Source organism: Aquarana catesbeiana, linkage group LG04 (assembly GCF_042186555.1).
Source record: "Aquarana catesbeiana isolate 2022-GZ linkage group LG04, ASM4218655v1, whole genome shotgun sequence".
NCBI classification, from domain to species: domain Eukaryota; kingdom Metazoa; phylum Chordata; class Amphibia; order Anura; family Ranidae; genus Aquarana; species Aquarana catesbeiana.
In genome coordinates, this window is record NC_133327.1 from 17,204,304 (window position 1) to 17,225,217 (window position 20,914).

General features: G+C 45.9%; 1 protein-coding gene across 4 annotated transcripts in view; it reads left to right on the forward strand.

The window, feature by feature from the left end:
• Positions 1-20,914, forward strand: part of PTK2B (protein tyrosine kinase 2 beta) — a 198,524-nt gene that overhangs the window by 134,959 nt on the left and 42,651 nt on the right. For all 4 annotated transcript variants that reach the window (XM_073624881.1, XM_073624878.1, XM_073624880.1 and 1 more), the window contains exons 8-14: positions 6,710-6,850; positions 8,424-8,498; positions 10,387-10,488; positions 11,156-11,270; positions 15,848-15,887; positions 16,664-16,713; positions 16,825-16,875. In XM_073624881.1, the coding sequence (XP_073480982.1) occupies positions 6,710-6,850; positions 8,424-8,498; positions 10,387-10,488; positions 11,156-11,270; positions 15,848-15,887; positions 16,664-16,713; positions 16,825-16,875 (574 nt within the window). The remainder of the gene's footprint in view (positions 1-6,709; positions 6,851-8,423; positions 8,499-10,386; positions 10,489-11,155; positions 11,271-15,847; positions 15,888-16,663; positions 16,714-16,824; positions 16,876-20,914) is intronic.

Genomic DNA, 20,914 nt, shown 5'->3' on the forward strand with positions numbered 1-20,914 from the left:
ATCCCTATCCTCCTGTTGCCTACTGTGGGTGTGAGCTGGGGGACGCGACCTGGAGCCAGTTGCAGCCCAGTCCATCCTGCCCTCTAGAGGCTCTGGTGAACACCTGCTGGCTCTTAGACTCCGCTATCCAGGGAATCCTACGCTCTAGCCCCGGTGGGATCAGTGTTGGTGTCCCAGCGGCCCTGCCTTCCTTACCACCCGGACTCCCATCCGCAGCAGTCAGCCGTAGGGTCCACTGCCTTGTGGTGCACTCCTGATCCCAACGGTGTGCATCTGTCACCCAGCCTCTAGGTGACCTGACAGTTTGATCAGCCATGGACTCGGCTGACGTGTCGCTTCCTGCAGCCGATCCATTGCAGGGCATAGTTCGCAGACTCGAGGCCCAGGAATCTAATCAGACTCAGGTGATGCGATTCCTTAAGGATCTGGCTTCCCACTTCGAGCAGCTCCAGGCCTCCTTGGGAAACCCAAACCTGCAGCCTTAAGTACAATCAGCAGCTGCAGCTATCGCACCAGTCGCAGCCACACATTCATATTCACTGCCAGCTCCGTCCCATTTTTCTGGGGACTCCAAGGCCTGCAGGGGCTTCCTCAGCCAATGCACCATTCATTTTGAGCTCCAGCCTCAAAACTTTCTGTCTGATCGGGCTAAGGTAGCTTATATAATTTCCCTCCTCTCTGGTGAAGCTTTAGCTTGGGCTGCCCCCCTGTGGGAGAGGAATGGCCCAGTGGTTTCCAGCCTGTTCGACTTCTTGAGGCTTTTTCGTAATATCTTTGAGAAGCCAGCTCGGGTTTCTTCAGCGGCTAGTGCCCTTTTACGCCTTCACCAAGAATCTTGTTCAGTGGGACAATATGCGCTTCAGCTGAATTGAGCTGGAACAATGAGGCCCTGGTCGCAACCTTTTTACATGGCCTATCTGACCGAGTGAAGGACGAATTAGTAGGAAGAGCCATCCCCGCCGGTGTGGACGATGTAATTTCGTTGTGCAATCAGATTGACATTCGTTTCCAAGAGAGGTCCCTAGAAAAAAGACGCCAGCACCCCCTAGGTCCTAGTCAGCCAGAACTCTTCTCCCGTCGCCCTGTGGAGCATCCTCTGCCTGCTGAGGAACCTATGCAGCTGGGCCGGACCAGACTAACCCCCGAAGAACGTGCTAGACGCAGAACTCTGGACTTGTGTCTTTATTGTGGGGGCAAGGGTCATTTTCGTGACTCCTGCTCGCTTCATCTGGGAAACGCTCGGGTCTAATACATTTAGAAGGTGGAGTATTGGACCCAGAAACATCACCTTCTCGTCTTCTTCTTCCAGTGTTCCTCCATGAAGGCCCTTCTCCCCAATCGGTCCTAGCATATCTGGACTCCGGGGCTGCCGGCAATTTTATGGATTGGAGAACTGCTTCTTCTATGAAGCTTACCCTTTCTCCCCTCGCTACACCACTGGTAGTCTCGGCAATTGATGGCACTGTGCTCCCAGGTGGCCCTATCCGTTTCCAGACGCTACCTATTAGGATGTCGGTAGGGATACTCCACCAGGAGTGGATTTCCTTCCTCATTCTACCCAAGGCCTCTACCCCCATTGTGTTAGGCCTTCCTTGGCTACAGCTCCACTCTCCACATGTGGACTGGGTCTCTGGGCAGATCCTGGCTTGGGGCCCTTCGTGTTTCTCATCCTGTCTTCTCAAGGTGGTCCCCAAGGAGAGACTTCCCATTGCTACCACATCCGTATGTTCTGATCTTCCCTCGGCATACAGCGATTACCGGGATGTGTTCTGTAAGAAGTCTGCTGAGGTGCTTCCTCCCAACAGATCTTTTGACTGTGCCATTGACCTTGTCCCTGGAGCAACTCTAACCAGGGGTTGTACCTACCCTCTGTCCATTCCAGAGACCCAGGCCATGTCTGAGTATGTCGCCGAGAATTTGGAGAGAGGTTTCATCCGGAAATCCTCGTCGCCTGCAGGAGCAGGGTTCTTTTTCGTTGCTAAAAAGGATGGTACCCTCAGACCCTGCATCGACTATCGAGGGTTAAATGCAGTGACTGAAAAAAAACGATACCCCTTACCTCTAATATCTGAGCTATTTGACAGGTTGAAGGGGGCTTCCATTTTCACCAAGTTGGATCTCAGAGGTGCATACAATCTCATTAGAATACGGGAAGGTGACGAATGGAAGACTGCGTTTAACACTAGGGACGGGCATTACGAATACCTGGTTATGCCTTTTGGTTTGTGTAATGCTCCAGCTGTGTTCCAGAACTTTGTCAATGAAATCTTCAGGCATCTACTATACCAGTTTGTTGTCATCTATCTGGATGACATTCTCATCTTTTCTGAAAATCTGCTTGCTCACAGGAACCATGTTCGCACCGTACTTCAGTGCCTTAGAGAGAATAATCTCTATGTCAAGCTGGAGAAGTGTTCCTTTGAATGTCCTGAGGTCCTGTTTCTGGGATGTTTTGTTTCTAGTTTGGGTCTTCGCATGGATCCCAGAAAGGTCTTGGCCATTACCAACTGGCCCCTTCCTGCTAGCCTTAAGGCCACACAGCGCTTTCTTGGCTTCACAAATTATTATAGGCAGTTCATAAGGAATTACTCTTCCATTGCCGCGCCTATTATCGCTTTAACCAAGAAGGGTGCGGATGCCAAAGACTGGCCTCCCGAGGCTGTCTCTGCGTTTCACGATCTGAAACAGGCCTTTGTTTCTGGACCTCTCTTGAGGAGACCAAATCCTGAGGACCCATTTTTTATTGAAGTAGACACTTCTTCGATGGGGGGTGGGAGCTGTGCTTCTTCAGTCCTTTGAGAAGAGACGTCAACCATGTGCGTTCTTCTCCAAGAAATTTTCTCAGGCAGAGAGAAATTATGGCATTGGTGATCGGGAACTTCTCGCAATTAAATTGGCGTTGGAAGAGTGGCGTCATCCCCTCACTCCATTACGATCTTTACTGATCACAAGAATCTACAATACCTACAGAATGCTAAATGTCTGAACCCCAGACAGGCCAGGTGAAGTCTCTTCTTTCCTCGTTTTAAATTCACGATTACGTACAAACCTGGTTCCTGCAACGGTCGGGCTGATGCGCTCTCTAGGTCATTTGACACTTTGGACGAGGAGTCCACCCCTGATCCTGAGCCGATCATTCCAACCTCATGCATTGTTGCCCATTCTACCACCCTGGAATCAAAAATTCCTCCTGGCAAGACCTTTGTTCCCACGGAGCTAAGAGCTAAGATCCTTCATTGGGGACATGATTCCAAGGTGGCAGGTCATGCTGGGTTCCTCCGATCCTTCCTGCTCATCAGTCGTCTCTACTGGTGGCCTAACCTCCGCTCGGATGTTAAAGATTATGTTAAGGCTTGTCATGTCTGTGCTCAGTCTAAATCTTCCACACAAGCCCCTGCTGGTCTTCTCATGCCCTTGCCCATTCCTAAGGAGCCCTGGTCTCACATCGCCATGGATTTTATCACGGATCTTCCACTGTCAGAGAATAATACAGCCATTTGGGTGGTAATCGATCGGTTCTCCAAGATGGCTCATTTTGTTCCTCTTCCTGGTCTCCCTTCTGCCTATGCCTTGGTTCCCATCTTTGTACGAGAGATTTTCCGCCTTCATGGTGTTCCTTCCCATGTCGTTTCGGACAGGGGTGTTCAGTTTACGTCCCGTTTTTGGAGAGCCTTTTGCAAATCCCTCAACATTACCTTGGATTTTACCTCTTCTTACCATCCCCAATCCAATGGCCAGACTGAGAGGGTTAATCAGGAGTTGGAGGTCTTTCTCCGTACCTTGGTCTCGGCTCATCACGATGATTGGGCATCACTACTCCCGTGGGCAGAGTTCTCCCACAATAATCATGTCAACGTCAGTTCTCAGAAAACACCCTTTATCACTGTTTATGGAAAACATCCTCAACTCCCTCTTCCTATGACCTGTTCTTCCGACATTCCAGCCTTGGCTACTGTTCAGGAATCATTCAATTCCATGTGGGTTGATGTTCATGATTCCCTCCAGAAAGCTGCCAACAAATTCAAGAATTTTGCTAACCGTCTCAGGCGTAAGCTGCCTTCTCTCCAGCCAGGAGACAAAGTCTGGCTCTCCACCAGGAACATCAAACTCCGGGTTCCTTCTCTCAAATTTGCCTCAAGATTCATTGGTCCGTACACCATAACTTCTAAACTGAATCCGTTTTTTTTTCAAGCTCCAGATTCCCAAAAGCCTCAAAATCTATAACTCCTTCCATGTTGCCCTTCTGAAGCCTTTAGTCCTCAATAAGTTTTCTCGTCCTCTCTCTACTGCAGCGCTGGTCTCTGAGGATAATCAGGAGTACGAGGTTAGCCAAATTTTGGATTCCCGACTCTGTAGAGGCATTCTCCAGTACCTCGTGCATTGGAAGGGGTTTGGTCCTGAGGAGAGGTCGTGGATCAAGGCTTCTCAGGTCTTTGCACCTCGTCTATTGAGGACGTTTCATTTGAAGTTCCCCTCTAAACCTGGTCCCAGGCGGGAAGGGGGAGGCCTCGTAAGAGGGGGGGGTACTGTCATGGTTATGCAATAGAGGTTGTTTGTCAGCTTACCTGTTATGTTTTCATCTTCAAAGACCAGCTGTCTCTCACCTGACTACTTTTATTAACTCTCCTCTAGCATGGCTCCACCCCAGCTCCTATCAGAGAACTCTATATTAACCTCTGCACTGCAGGTCAGCCCTGCTGATCAACCTTTGTGTGTTTGGCTTCCTGTTCCTGCCTGCCGTGTGCTCTACGTTTGTTTCTGTTACTGACTTTGGCGTGTGCTCTACGTTTGTTTCTGTTACCGACTTTGGCATGTTCTCTACTATTCCTGTCTGCTCGTGACCCTGACCTCTGGCGTGTCCCCGACTATCCCTGTTTGCCTGTGACCCTGAACCTTGGCGTGAACTCTGTTGTCCTTGTCTTCTTGTGGCCCTGACCTTGGCTTATTCCTTTACTATCCCTATCCTCCTGTTGCCTACTGTGGGTGTGAGCTGGGGGACCCTGGGGGCTGCGACCTGGAGCCAGTTGCAGCCCAGTCCATCCTCACCTCTAGAGGCTCTGGTGAACACCTGCTGGCTCTTAGACTCCGCGCCCCAGGGAATCCTACGCTCTATCCCCGGTGGGATCAGTGTTGGTGTCCCAGTGGCCCTGCCTTCCTTACCACCCGGACTCCCATCCGCAGCAGTCAGCCGTAGGGTCCACTGCCTTGTGGTGCACTCCTGATCCCAACGGTGTGCATCTGTCACCCAGCCTCTAGGTGACCTAACAATTATCTTGCCTTGGTACTGTTTTGCCACAAAACTGTAGCATGCTTGTAGGAGGGTTTATCTTGGGCTTTTTTGTTTGCCAATGTCCAATCTTTGTGTAAGCAGCAGTATTGCCAAAAGTCGAAAGACTTCCTGTATCCTTCAAAGGACTCCAGAATTATTAATATTATTCCTTTTAATACCACAATTATCATATCACACAGAGTGCAGCGGTCTGGATCTCTAGCAGTCCGGCACGCCTCTTGCACTGTTCTCCAATCAACAAATCTCATGCTCCCTGTGCAGCGTTGTTGATTGAAGCATTAAGCAGGGGTGTGTCAGACCACTGAAGAGCCAGACCGCTATGCTCTATGTGAATGCAGTGGTCCGCATCTCCAGTGTGCTGCCTGCACAGGGCACCTTGTTACTTTTTTGCCAGTCTGCCTGCAATTAGGTCAATTAGACCAGGGGTCTCGAAACTTTCTAAACAAAGCGCCAGTTTAGTGCTGTTGAGACTTTAGGGGGTCCGGGCTATGGCTAGTGGGAATTTAAAATGTCCTGGCGTTGAGTAAACAATGCGCTATCTTTGATGTCAATTGGAAGTGCCCCATCGTTGGTGTCAGTGGAAGGAATACTGCTCCATCATTGGTCTCAGGTGGGGGGAATAGTTTCCCATCGTTGATGTCTACGGAAGGAATTCTGCCCCATTGTTGGTGTCAGTAGAAAGAACTTTGCCCTTTTGTTGGTGTCAGTGGGAGTAACTGTGCCCTTTCATTGGTGTCAATGGGAGGAATATTGTCCCATCATTAGTATCAATGGAGGAAATTCCACCCAATCATTGGTGTCAATGGAGGAATTGTGTCCTTTCATTGCTGTCAGTGGGAGGAATAGTGCCCCATTGTTGGTGTCAGTGATGGGAATTATGCCCCATTGTTGGTGTCAGTGACGGGAATAATGCCCCATTGTTGGTGTCAGTGGATGGAATAGTGCCCCAAAGGCCAGATAAAGGCAGGCAAAGGGCCGCAGTTTGGAGACCACTGAATAAGACCAATATAAGAAAATAGTTTATTTGGGCTACAGGTGTTAAAAAATATACAAATACATTCAGTTCTTTAATAAAAATATAATAAAAATGCACCTAGTAAAAATATCTAAATCTGACTTGGTATCAGCCCCATGTTCCCCCACCCTTCCTCCATACAGCACTGGGAGAGAGAGAGGTAGGACTGGAGATGCCCTGCATGAACATGAACTGACAGCAACACACAGACAGGAAGGAGAGCAAAGAGGTGACCTCATCAGTCTGTCACTTCTCCTTCACTCGTCAGTCACAGGCTGAGGCTGGAGAGGTGACCTAGCTTTGTTGCGTAACTGCCATAGAGAAAAGTTTTCGTTGCGACAGGTTTACTTTAACTGTGTAAATTTAAGGCAATCATAAGTCCTGTGTCTCTGTTTTGTGAACAGCCCAAGCAGTTCCGTAAGATGATCCAGCAGACGTTCCAGCAGTACGGCTCTCTGAGAGAGGAGGAGTGCATCATGAGGTTCCTGAGCACGCTTTCCAGCTTCACCTCCATCGACCAAGAGACCTATCGCTGCGAGTTGGCGGTGAGTTCCTCAATGACGCAACCAGACAGTGCACTTAAAAGAGAACCAGGTTTGGAGAAAAATATGGAGGCAACTTACGAAAAAGATAGCTGATAGCTGCTTGGCTGTCATTCTAAATCTCTGACTTCAGCATTTTCCAAATCACTGATCCAGAGCAAGTTCTGACTCCAGGTGATGCACTTTTTCTGGATCAGTATCTTGGAAAGCATTGGAAACAGAAGACCAGTGTAGTGCAGGCCCCTGTCAGGCCCCACTAATCTCCCCCAGGTTCTCTTCCTATTTGGGTGTCCAAGCAGCCAGGCACACAACTCGGATAGTCTCACAACTCAATGACCAGGCAAGGGATGTATTTATATGCTTTAATGTTTGTTGAACTTGGTTGTAGTGCAGGGTAGCCTTTGGGATACTTCGAATTTAGAGCACAAAGAAACCAGAGGAAACTCTTTGCCTTGTCTACACTCTTCAGGATAATTTCCCTCCTGGCGAACAATAGGGGGACAGCCACCCTGGGACTCCAAGCGAAGGAAAGGTCTCAACCCAACAGCCCTGGAGTAGATATCAAAAGCAGCAAACAGTCACTAGGATCCTATATTCAGGAATATACTCACAATATCCCAGTGTAGTCAGATGCCTCCATCCAATATTGACCAGACACTTCTCCTGTAAGTCACCAGGTCAGATCCTCAGTGAACCCCCTTGATTTGTCTCCAACTGCTTCCAGCATATAGGCCCCCCAGCTCTCACTGAGCTTGGACCTCGATGAACTCCTGCCGACTTCAGCTACACTGCCCAGAAGGGCAGCAGCACTTCAGGCTGGGATCTCCTTGTCCTGGACAAGAACCCGGCTGCTCCAGGCCTCAAGCTATTTATGCATCCTTCAGCCACCTACTGGGCATTCTCCCCCAGGAATTGTCTGAGACCACCTAAATATTCAGGCAAAGCGTCTGCCTCTTCTAGCCCAATGCATTCTAGAATCCACTAGAAAGCAGGGGGAAGTAGTTGAGCCTTTAATCCAGTGAGACCTAGAACATCCAATAATAATCACACACCGCTCCAATGTTTACAGAAGAGCCAGAGAACTAGATTTACCCGAGCCTCTCTAGCAACCTATTCTAGAAGGGTGCTACACCAATATAATAGCAGTGTAGTTTATTAAGTATTTCTTGATTAAGGCGGAGGAGGTGCTCCTCTGCATCTTCTGTCCAATGATTACTAACACTAGAGACGGTCTTGGCTACAGTAAGGCATCTATTTATAAAACATTGTTTGGACGAATGTCACAAGCATTTGTCCAGGTTGCATGAATCGTTCCCATTTTTTTTTTGTCAGCTCCATCTATTGGCCAAAATGCAGTCAATTTTACTGAAATTCCTCAATCAGCTAGATGGAGCTGACCAGTGTTTCATAAATAGGACCCTTAGTGTTAGTGTGGAAACTTTTCTTATTCAAGATTCGAAATGTCCGCCTTTAAATTATTTAATGGTTCTAAGGGAGATTTGATAATGGGCAAGTAAACCAATGAGAATCCCTTTAGCTGATGGAATATTAAGTATTTATTGTTTTCTTTCACCAGCAAGGGTGGAGCATTACCGTGGATCTGGTCATCGGCCCAAAGGGCATTCGACAGCTCACTACCAAGGACTCAAAGGTGACCCAAATTCTACCATTGTATGTATAATGGGCCATGGAAAGAATGTGGACACTATGTATGAATTCAAATAGAGGTTTACAAGTGCTGTATTATGGAAGGACTAGAATCATCCAGGAGTGGAGAGTTAGATAGATAAAGGAGCAGAGTCCTCCAGCAATGTAGAGTATTTCAGGAGAGGAGAGTTAGATAAAGAAAGGAGCAGAGTCCTCCAGCAATGTAGAGTATTTCAGGAGAGGAGAGTTAGATAAAGAAAGGAGCAGAGTCCTCCAGCAATGCACAGTATTTCAGGAGAGGAGAGTTAGACAGCGGAAGGAGTAGAGTCCTCCAGCAGAGTATTTCAGGAGGGGAGAGTTATAGAAGAAGGAGTAGAGTCTTCCAGTAGAGCAGAGTATTTCAGGAGAGGAGAGTTGGATAGAGAAAGGAGCAGAGTCCTCCTCCAGCAATGCAGAGTATTCCAGGAGAGGAGAGTTATAGAAGAAGGAGTAGAGTCCCCCAGCAGTGCAGAGTATTTCAGGAGAGGAGAGTTAGATAGAGAAAGGAGCAGAGTACTACATCAATGCAGAGTATTCCAGGAGAGGAGAGTTAGATAAAGAAAGGAGCAGAGTCCTCCAGCAATGCACAGTATTTCAGGAGAGGAGAGTTAGATAGCGGAAGGAGTAGAGTCCTCCAGCAGAGTATTTCAGGAGGGGAGAGTTATAGAAGGAGTAGAGTCTTCAAGTAGAGCAGAGTATTTCAGAAGAGGAGAGTTGGATAGAGAAAAGAGCAGAGTCCTCCTCCAGCAATGCAGAGTATTCCAGGAGAGGAGAGTTAGATGGAGGAAGGAGCAGAGTTCTCCAGCAGTGCTGAGTATTTCAGGAGAGGAGAGTTAGATAGAGAAAGGAACAGAGTCCTACATCAATGCAGAGTATTTCAGGAGAGGAGAGTTAGATAGAGGAAGGAGTAGAGTCCCCCAGCAGTGCAGAGTATTTCAGGAGAGGAGAGTTATAGAAGAAGGAGTAGAGTCCTCCAGCAATGCACAGTATTTCAGTAGAGGAGAGTTAGCTAGAGGAAGGAGTAGAGTCCTCCAGCAGTGCAGAGTATTTCAGGAGAGGAGAATTGGATAGAGGGAGGTGCAGAGTCCTCCAGCAGAGCAGAGTATTTCAGGAGAGGAGAGTTAAATGGAGGAAGAAGTAGAGTCCCCAAGCAGTGCAGAGTATTTCAGGAGAGGAGAGTTAGATAGAGAAAGGAGCAGAGTCCTCCAGCAATGCAGAGTATTTCAGGAGAGTTATAGAAGGAGTAGAGTCCCCCAGCAGTGCAGAGTATTCCAGGAGAGGAGAGTTAGATAGAGGAAAGAGTAGAGTCCTCCAGCAGAGCAGAGTATTTCAGGAGAGGAGAGTTAGATAGAGAAAGGAGCAGAGTCCCCTAGCAGTGCAGAGTATTTCAGGAGAGGAGAGTTGGATAGAGGAAGGTGCAGAGTCCTCTAGCAGAGCAGAGTATTTCAGGAGAAGAGAGTTAGATAGAGAAAGGAGCAGAGTCCTCCAGCAGTGCAGAGTATTTCAGAAGAGGAGAGTTATAGAAGAAGTAGAGTCCCCCAGCAGTGCAGAGTATTTCAGGAGAGGAGAGTTATAGGAGTAGAGTCCTCCAGCAGTGCAGAGTATACCAGGTGAGGAGACTTATATAGAGGAAAGAGCAGAGTCTTCCAGCAATGCCGTGTATTTCAGGAGAGGAAAGATATAGAGAAAGGAGCAGAGTATTTCAGGAGAGAAGAGTTAGATAGAGGAAGGAGTAGAGTCCTCCAGTAGAGCAGAGTATTTCAGGAGAGGAGAGTTCATACCTGTGGATCCACATTTGGTACCCAGAATAGTGATTTATAATCCATATCACAGAGGTCTCTTTGCCTCCACAGCCCACGTTCCTGGCAGAGTTCAAGCAGATCAAATCTATCAAGCTTTCCCTGCAGGACGATAACCGGGCACTGCTACTGCTGGGGATCTCAGGGTCCCCCCAGGTAAGCTCTTTTGCAGTTAAAGTCCCTACATTACATTACATCATCGCAATACCTTCTAGCTGCTAGAAAACAAAAGCGATTGGCTATTCATGTACAGTGCACACCCCATGCCAACCATGAGCAGCCAGAGCAAGAGGGCTGGGATTGGGCGCTTCACCCATTCAGTGGCATGCATTGGTGACAGGGGAGGGGGCACATTTCTGCATCTTTGCCCTGGGCACCGGCTGAACCTGTCCCGGTACTAGGCTCCAGTATCTGACAGTTGAGATGGGAGGGATGGAGTTTAGTGCCAGGAGAGGCAAAGCTTTAAAGTCCAAATGAACCATCAGTTTACATCTCTTAATTACATTGTAGGCACTGCAACATAAAAGGTGTGCAAAGTTTTACAGTTGGTTTTCTTAGAAAGCAGCCACAGCCTGAGTAGATAAATAGAAGGACTCTTGTTCTCTGTGTGGAAGCAGCATTCTCTTTGCGGAGATCCAACACCCCCAATCAGTAAAGGTCACACTTCCTGCTGAGAGGGTGTGTTGGACCTCTTCAGAGGGACCACTGCTTTCACACAAAGAGCAAGGGTCTTGTATGTTTTAGGTTATCACTTTATCTGTAGATGTGAACAGACATTGCATAAAACTAACACAAATCCTACACTGTTGTGTTTGTGGAGCAGCTAAACATCAAAACCCCTTCATTAGCCGTGGCTGAAAACATGGCCGACCTCATAGATGGATACTGCCGGCTCCAGAACGGGTCTACAGGGTCGCTTATTGTCTATCCTGGAAAAGGTGAGCACACCTATGAAATGTAGTCCCCAGTCTCATAACATGTCCCCAATCTCCAGTCTCTCATATGGCATGTCCTTAGTCTCCAACCTCTCCTATGGCATGTCCCTGGTCTCTAACCTCCCCTATGACATGTCCCTAGTCTCCAATCTCTCCTATGACCTGTCCCCAGCCACCAACCTCTCCTATGACATGTCCCAGGTCTCCAACCTTTCCTATGGCATAGCCCCAGTCTCCAACCTTTCCTATGACATATCCCCAGTCTCCAACCTTCCCTATGACATGTCCCTAGTCTCCAATCTCCCCTATGACATATCCCCAGTCACCTACCTTTCCTATGGCATTTCCCCAGTCTCCAACCTTTCCTATGGCATATCCCCAGTCTCCAACCTTTCCTATGGCATATCCCCAGTCTCCAACCTTTCCTATGGCATATCCCCAGTCTCCAACCTTTCCTATGGCATATCCCCAGTCTCCAACCTCTCCTATGACATGTCCCCAGTCTCCAACCTCTCCTATGACATGTCCCCAGTCTCCAACCTCTCCTATGACATGTCCCCAGTCTCTAACCTCTCCTATGACTTGTCCCAGGTCTCCAACCTTTCCTATGACATATTCCCAGTCTCCTACCTTTCCTTTGACATATCCCCAGTCTCCAACCTTTCCTATGGCATAGCCCCAGTCTCCAACCTTTCCTATGACATATCCCCAGTCTCCAACCTTCCCTATGACATGTCCCTAGTCTTCAATTTTCCCTATGACATATCCCCAGTCTCCAACCTTTCCTATGGCATAGCCCCAGTCTCCAACCTTTCCTATGACATATCCCCAGTCTCCAACCTTCCCTATGACATGTCCCTAGTCTTCAATTTTCCCTATGACATATCCCCAGTTTCCAACCTTTCCTATGACATATCCCCAGTTTCCAACCTTTCCTATGACATATCCCCAGTCTCCAACCTCCCCTATGACATTTCCCCAGTCTCCAACCTCCCCTATGAGATGTCCCTAGTCTCCAATTTCCATGTGACATATCCCCAGTCTCCAACCTTTCCTTTGGCATATCCCCAGTCTCTAACCTTTCCTATGACATAACCCCAGTCTCCAAACTCCCCTATGACATGTCCCTAGTCTCCAACCTCCCCTGTGACATGTCAGCAGTCTCTAACCTCTGCTATGACATCATGTCCCCAGTCTCCAACCTCCCCTATGATGTCCCTAGTCTCCAACCTCCCCTATGACATGTCGGCAGTCTCCATCCAACCTCTGCTATGACATCATGTCCCCAGTCTCCAACCTCCCCTATGACATCATGTCCCCAGTCTCCAACCTCCCCTATGACATTATGTCCCCAGTCTCCAACCTCCCCTATGACATTATGTCCCCAGTCTCCAACCTCTCCTATGACATGTCCCAGTCTCCAACCTCCCCTATGACATCATGTCCCTGGTCTCCAACCTCTCCTATGACATGTCCCAGTCTCCAACCTCCCCTATGACATCATGTCCCCGGTCTCCAACCTCTCCTATGACATTATGGTCCCAGTCTCCAACCTCTCCTATGACATTATGCCCCCAGTCTCCAACCTCCCCTATGACATTATGTCCCCAGTCTCCAACCTCCCCTATGACATCATGTCCCTGGTCTCCAACCTCTCCTATGACATGTCCCAGTCTCCAACCTCCCCTATGACATCATGTCCCCGGTCTCCAACCTCTCCTATGACATTATGGTCCCAGTCTCCAACCTCTCCTATGACATTATGTTCCCGGTCTCCAACCTCTCCTATGACATCATGTCCCCAGTCTCCGACCTCTCCTATGACATTATGTTCCCGGTCTCCAACCTCTCCTATGACATCATGTCCCCGGTCTCCAACCTCTCCTATGACATCATGTCCCTGGTCTCCAACCTCTCCTATGACATCATGTCCCCGGTCTCCAACCTCTCCTATGACATCATGTCCCTGGTCTCCAACCTCTCCTATGACATCATGTCTCCAGTCTCAAACTTCTCCTATGACATGTCCCCAGTCTCCGACCATCCCTGTAGCAAGCAGGTAGCATTTTCCTGTTGCATGTCTGCAGTCTCTGACAGCTCTTTGTAGCATTACATTCACTGAATTTTATGTGTGGCCCTTTGATGATGTCAGGGGCCACACCTTGGCCCCCTCTATATTAAGGGGGTTGACCACCACTGCTCTAGTGAGAGATCATATACAGTGCCTTGAAAAAGTATTCATACCCCTTGAAATTTTCCACATTTTGTCATGATACAACCAAAAACATATTTTTTTTTATTGGGATAACTGGTTTTCCACATTTTTTACAATTAAATATGTGAAAAGTGTGGCATGCATTTGTATTCAGCCCCCTTTACTCTGATACCCCTAACTAAGATCTAGTGGAACCAATTGCCTTCAGAAGTCACCTAATTAGTAAATAGAGTCCACCTGTGTGTGATTTAATCTCAGCATAAATACAGCTGTTCTGTGAAACCCTCAGAGGTTTGTTAGAGAACCTTAGTGAAGGCCAAGGAACACACCAGACAGGTCAGGGATAAAATTGTGGAGACGTTTAAAGCAGGGTTAGGTTATAAAAAAATATCCCAAGCTTTGAACATCTCACAGAGCACTGTTCAATCCATCATCCGAAAATGGAAAGAGTATGGCACAACTGCAAACCTACCAAGACATGGCCGTCCACCTAAACTGACCGGCCGGGCAAGGAGAGCATTAATCAGAGAAGCAACCAAGAGGTAAGCAACCATGGTAACTCTGGAGGAGCTGCAGAGATCCACAGCTCAGGTGAGAGAATCTGTCCACAGGACAACTATTAGTCGTGTACTCCACAAATCTGGTCTTTATGGAAGAGTGGCAAGAAGAAAGCCATTGTTGAAAGAAATCCATAAGAAGTCCTGTTTGCAGTTTGCGAGGAGCCATGTGGGGACACAGCAAACATGTGGAAGAAGGTGCTCTGGTCAGATAAGACCAAAATTGAACTTTCTAGTCTTAAAGCAAAACTCTATGAGTGCTTTAACACTGAGGCATTGGGGGCGTCGGCGGTAAAGCGCCGCTAATTTTACCATCGTTTTAGCGGCGCGATTCAGCCGCTAGCGGGGCGCTTTTAGCCCCCGCTAGTGTCCGAAAAAGGGTTAAAACCGCCGGCAGTCGGCAGCGCTGCCCATCGATTTCAATAAGCAGGGGCCTATTCTGAGTTGTGTATATCCCGCTCCTACAGCGCTGCAAAGATGCTGCTTGCAGGACTTTTTTTACTGTCCTGCAAGCACTCGGGCTTTCACACTGGAGTTAGAGGAGAGGCTCTTTATAGGCGCTATGCAGGCATTATTTTTAGCGCTGTAGCGCCTGTAAAGCGCCTCAGTGTGAAAGTAGCCTATTTGTGGCAGAAAACTAACACTGCACATCACCTTGAACACACCGTCCCCACGCCGTAAAACAGGGTGGTGGCAGTATCATGTTGTGGGGATGCTTTTCTTCAGCATGGACGGAGAAGCTGGTCAGAATTGGTGGGAAGATGGATGGAGCCAAATACAGGGCAATCTTAGAAGAAAACCTGTTAGAGTTTGCAAAAGACTTGAGACTGGGGCGGAGGTTCACCTTCCAGCAGGATAATAACCCTAAACATACAGCCAGAGCTACAATGGAATGGTTTAGATCAAAGCATATCCATGTGTTAGAATGGCCCAGTCAAAGTCCAGACCTAAATCCAATTGAGAATCTGTGGCAAGACTTGAAAATTGCTGTTCACAGACGCTCTCCATCCAATCTGACAAAACTTGAGTTATTTTGCAAAGAAGAATGGGCAAAAATGTCCCTCTCTAGATGAGCAAAGCTGGTAGAGACATCCCCAAAAAGACTTGCAGCTGTAATTGCAGTGAAAGGAGGTTCTACAAAGTATTGACTCAGGGGGGCGCTATACAAATGTACACCACACTTTTCACATATTTATTTGTAAAAAAGTTTTATATATTTATATTTATTTTATATATTTTATATATATATATATATATATCTATATATATATATATATTATATATTTATATTTATTTTATATATTTTTATATATTTATTTTTATTTATTTCACATATTTATTTGTAAAAAAGTAAACGGGTCTGAATACAAACGCACGCCACACTTTTCACATATTTATTTGTAAAAAAAAAGTAAAAACCATTTATCATTTTCCTTCCACTTCACAATTATGTGCCACTTTGTGTTGGTCTATCACATAAAATCCCAATAAAATACATTTACGTTTTTTGGTTGTAACATGATAAAATGTGGAAAATGTCAAGGGGGTATGAATACTTTTTCCAGGCACTGTAGACATGCAGCCCCTATGTGTACAGAACCAAAGAGGCCCTAGAACTGGACTGCAAATGACAGGCATGCTTGGTGCGGCTTGCAGCAGCTCCTGTAGAGAAGTTTATATTAAAAACATGAGAACCAGTGAAAACTGTAGATACAAGACCATATAAGGAGTTTTACCCAAATTCTAGAATATTCCTCTGGTATTGCTTCATGTTCTAATTCCCATATTGCTGTATTTCCCCTTCACAGAGAATGAGAAGAGGATCAGCCTGCCGAGGATCCCCACTCAGTAAGAACAGCAAAATGATCTACATTCCATGTGTGTCTTTTACTGTCATTTGAAGCTGAACTCTGGGCAGATATAGATGGAAGACATTATTGCAGCTCTGAAATAATTAATACTTAATGAGATATATCTTTTAAATGCAAGCAGTGCAAGTACCTGAATTTGACCTGATGTCAGCCTTTGCAGTCCTTGTACAGCCGGGCTCGGACTGGAAAAGGGAGAAGCAGCACCACAAGGAGCCAAAACCATATGATACTCTTGGTGATTGAATGTGTTGCTGCATAAATGCCCACTAGATGGCAGTGCAGCATATAGTCAAAATTCTATTTTTTTTTTTTAGGCAAAGTTTAGACATTTGGCAAGGTTGCCGTGCCACTGAAAAGCGATCTGTGTTCGGATCGCTTTTCAGAGGCATTTAGCAGGCAGTGAGGAGGCGATATGTTGCCTTCTTGTTGCCTCACCACCACGCAGCAACTGCGTGCATTACCTTGAATGACTCCACGGTGCTACTGGCAGTCAAATATGATGGGGGATGTTTTTTGAAGCCTCCGCAAAGCAAGGCATTGCACCCACAGCATGTGAACGCCCCCCCAATCTGCTGTCTTTACCTTAAGGAAGGTGCAGTAAAAATGCAACTCAACCCTTTGTTGTTAACACCCAACCCACACCCCCACCCCAAACTGCGAGTTGAAACAAGCCCTTAGTATTTTTTTCTTTATTGTATAGTGACCATACATCATGTTCTCATGAATAATGCAGAACTCTACATTGCTGTACAGGGATGTCCCCGAGGAGAGGAGGTCACGGCTGGAGGAGGGGAGCAGTTTTGGTGAGTTGTCCTGTAGACAGGTTCTCTCTTGGCTTGTCCCACTGACTCTGATAAGAAGACACATCCATCCCGTGAGAACGAAGGTGACAACTGTATTCAATCTTGTTTCAGAATCTGACATTTATGCGGAGATTCCAGAAGTGTCGGAACAGAGGTCTGCCGGTACGTACAAGAGATCTCCAACTTCTGTAGGCCAAAGCTGTAAGATGATACATCCAAAAGTGTATGCGTGCTATAGAACAGCCAACCATCTCCTAGAAAAAAAGGCACTTAAAGTTGATCAGGAACTCAACAAGCTCTGCTACCAGTGACGGTTTTGAAAGTTTCCTTTCCAAACATTCCCATAGACACACTTCTAAAACCCTGTGGACAGCCTTCCCAGAAGAGTTGAAGCTGTTATAGCTGCAAAGGTTGGGCCAACTCAATATTTGACCCTACAGACTAAGACTGGGATGCCATTAAAGTTCATCTGTGTGTGTAAAGGCAGGCGTCCCAGTAGTTTTGGTTATATAGTGTATGCGTGCTATAGAACAGCCAACCATCTCCTAGAAAAGATGGCACTTAAAGTTGATCAGGAACTCAACAATCTGCTCCCGGTGACGGTTTTGAAAGTTTCCATTCCAAACATCCCCATTGACACACTCCTAAACCTTGTGGACAGCCTTCCCAGAAGAGTTGAAGCTGTTATATCTGCAAAGGGTGGGCCAACTCAATATTGAACCCTACAGACTAAGACTGGGATGCCATTAAAGCTCATGTGTGTGTAAAGGAAGACGTCCCAATAGTTTTGGTTATATAGTGTATGCATGCTATAGAACAGCCAACCATCTTTTAGAAAAGATGGCACGTAAAGTTGATCAGGAACTCAACAATGTGCTCCCGGTGACGGTTTTGAAAGTTTCCATTTCAAACATTCCCATAGACACACTCCTAAACCTTGTGGACAGCCTTCCCAGAAAAGCTGAAGCTGTTATAGCTGCAAAGGGTGGGCCAACTCAATATAGAACCCTACGGACTAATGCCCTGTACACACGAGCGGACTTTTTGACCGGACTGGTCCGACAGACCGAATCCGGCGGACAATACGACCGTGTGTGGGCTTCATCGGACCTTCAGCGGACTGTTTCTGTCGAAAATCTGATGGACTTTAGATTTGGAACATGTTTCAAATCTTTACGTCGGAACTCTACCGGACCCAGTTCCTATAGAAAAATCCGCTCGTCTATATGGTAGCCCGACGGACGAAAACCGACGCTAGGGCAGCTATTGGCTACTGGCTATGTGTAGTGATTTAATAATCTATCGGGTGGTTAGTGGTATCGTAGGTATGATAATTAATTAGTAAGTACTCTTCCGCAGCAACCCAATTCTTCCAGAGAGATGCACTTTATTGACTTCCAACACAGAACAAAGTCCAAAGTCCACAGATGACAAAAAATCCAACAGAGTATATAATTCAAAGTCCCATGTTCTTAGGTCTGTGTGTTCACACACAGATAAGCCTCTCTTCAACTATAGACTGAATGTCGTGTTATATTCACTAGACACTGAATGGCTGAACAATTTGATTGGCCGTCTCCATTCAGGTCTTTTATATACTTTAGTCTTTCAGATAGACAACAACTCCCAGCCGTGAACAGCTGCAGTCATAAACCGCCCCAATTTGCACTCCCGCATATCAACATCAACAAGTCCCCTTAGATATGTGTAATTAGATTAGATTAGATTAACAGATACCACCTGAATACCTTTTTGAGCCCTTGGAATACCTACATTCCTAATCTGTATTCTTGCATATTAATATCAACAAGTCCCCTTAGATATGTGTAATTAGATTAACAGATACCACCTGAACACCCTTTGAGATGTTCAAATAGACTTGCATAAGATTAACACATCAAAGGGTCTTCAGCTGTCCCCTTGCTATGTTAAAATTCAGTTGACTTGGACAATTCAACTGAATTTCTGGTCAACATGGCACTCCAATACAATATTATACATAAATTGGCCAACATATTACAACACTATGAACCTACTTATTTTAGTCCGGTCGTACGTCATCACGTACAAATCCGTCGGACTTTGGTGTGATCGTGTGTAGGCTAGTCCGTTTGTTCGAAAGTCCATCGGAAGTCCGTCAAAAGTCTGTCGAAAGTCCGTTGGAAAGACTGTAGGACCTTTGTCCAAAATGTCTGCTGACGCATTAAGAGTTCCCTTCACTGGAACTAAGGGGCCAAGCCCAACACCTGAAAAACAACCCCACACCATAATCCCCCCTCCATCAAATGATTTGGACCAGTGCCCAAAGCAATGTCCATAAATACATGGATGAGTCAGTTTGGGGTGGAGGAACTTGACTGGCCTGACCTTAACCCGATAGAACACCTTTGGGATGAATTAGAGCAGAGACTGTGAGCCGGGCCTTCTCATCCAACGTCAGTGCCTGACCTCACAAATGCTCTTCTGGAACCATGTCCTGTGGTCTGATGAGGCCAAGATATTAAGGAGCGAGGTTGGGACTTTGTATGAAGTATGCAGTTAGGAAGCAAAAATACCCTATATTTCTTTAGTAATGCTATATTCATTTTAATATTGCACATGTATACACATAAAAGGCACAGATATACAACAAAGGCACAGTGTTTCTTAATTCACATTGACATATTACATGTTTAGAGATTGACCCAAGTATATTGAAATTAGACATGTGGCATAAAGTAAATAAATCTATGTTGTAAACACATGATTGTAGCATCTGGAGCTCGACGCGTTTCGTGGCTACGCCGCCACTCATCAGGAGCAGGTGTATAATAGATGTCTAAAAGAGATATAGTAAAACAAACAATACATCAGACTTACATAAGAAGAGGGCGAGGGAAAGGAAAAACCATCCACCTATACTTAAAGGCCGATTATGGATGAAATGTGTAGCAGCGAGCACTTGGGTAATTGAGGGCATTGTCTAGCACGGGAGCTGAGGTGGCACAACATATGGCACAGCAGCAGGAAGACATGAGAGGGGGTGTGTGATTGAGAGGATGGTCCTCACCAAACAACCAATGGTGTTATAACTCAGTCAAGCATGGTGGTGGGAGTGTCATGGTCTGCAACTTGACTGTCCTGACCTTAACCTGACAGAACACATTTGGGATAAATTAGAGCAGGGACTGCAAGCCAGGCCTTCTCGTCCAACATCAGCGCCTGACCTCACAAATGCGCTTCTGGAAGAATGGTCAAACATTCCCATAGACACACTCCTAAACCTTGTAGACAGCCTTCTTCCCAGTAGAGTTGAAGCTGTTATAGCTGCAAAGGGTGGGCCAACTCAATATTGAACCCTACAGACTAAGACAGGGATGCCATTAAAGTTCATGTGTGTGTACAGGCAGGCGTCACAATACTTTTGGTAATATAGTGTGTGTATAGTGTATAGTATAGTGTGTGTATATATAATTTGTGTATGTATGTGAATGTATGTATATGTGTATATATATATATATATATATATATATATATATATATATATATATATAATGTATGTGTGTGTGTATATATATATATATATATATATATATATATATATATATATATATATATATATATATATATATATATGTATATATATATATATATAATGTGTGTGTGTGTGTAGCAAACATATTTACAATTCTATAGATGCATCAATTGCAAAGGATTTCTGTCTGCTTGTTTCTTGTAAAACTAGAAATCCTCCAAAAACTGGCGTTTTTTTTTTTTTTGTTTTGTTTTGTTTTTTTTTAGATGTAAATGGTGGTGTTTTGCTGACACCTAGTGGTTATTGGCAGTATTGTAATATATATATGTAGAATAAATATATTTTTTTTTAGGTACGCTAAATCAGTTAGGGGAGTATTTATAACATATATCGACATAGCAATGAGCCCAGTGAAAGCGCATGCACATGTATTCTGTGCAAATAGGGAAATAGAAAACAAATGCCCTGTGCAAGGCCAAATGTTTTTTTATTGATTTAAAACACAAAATATTTCATTTGGTTACTAGATGGCGCCAAGTATCAAAGGAATAATACTTAGAGCCATCTAGTGGTCAAATTAGGTACTTTCAGTCTTAAATGAATAAAAATCATTCCTCTAGCACAGGATCTAGCCTAATAAAATTAGTTTTTTTTGCCCTATTCGCACAGAGCGGAAGTACATGCACT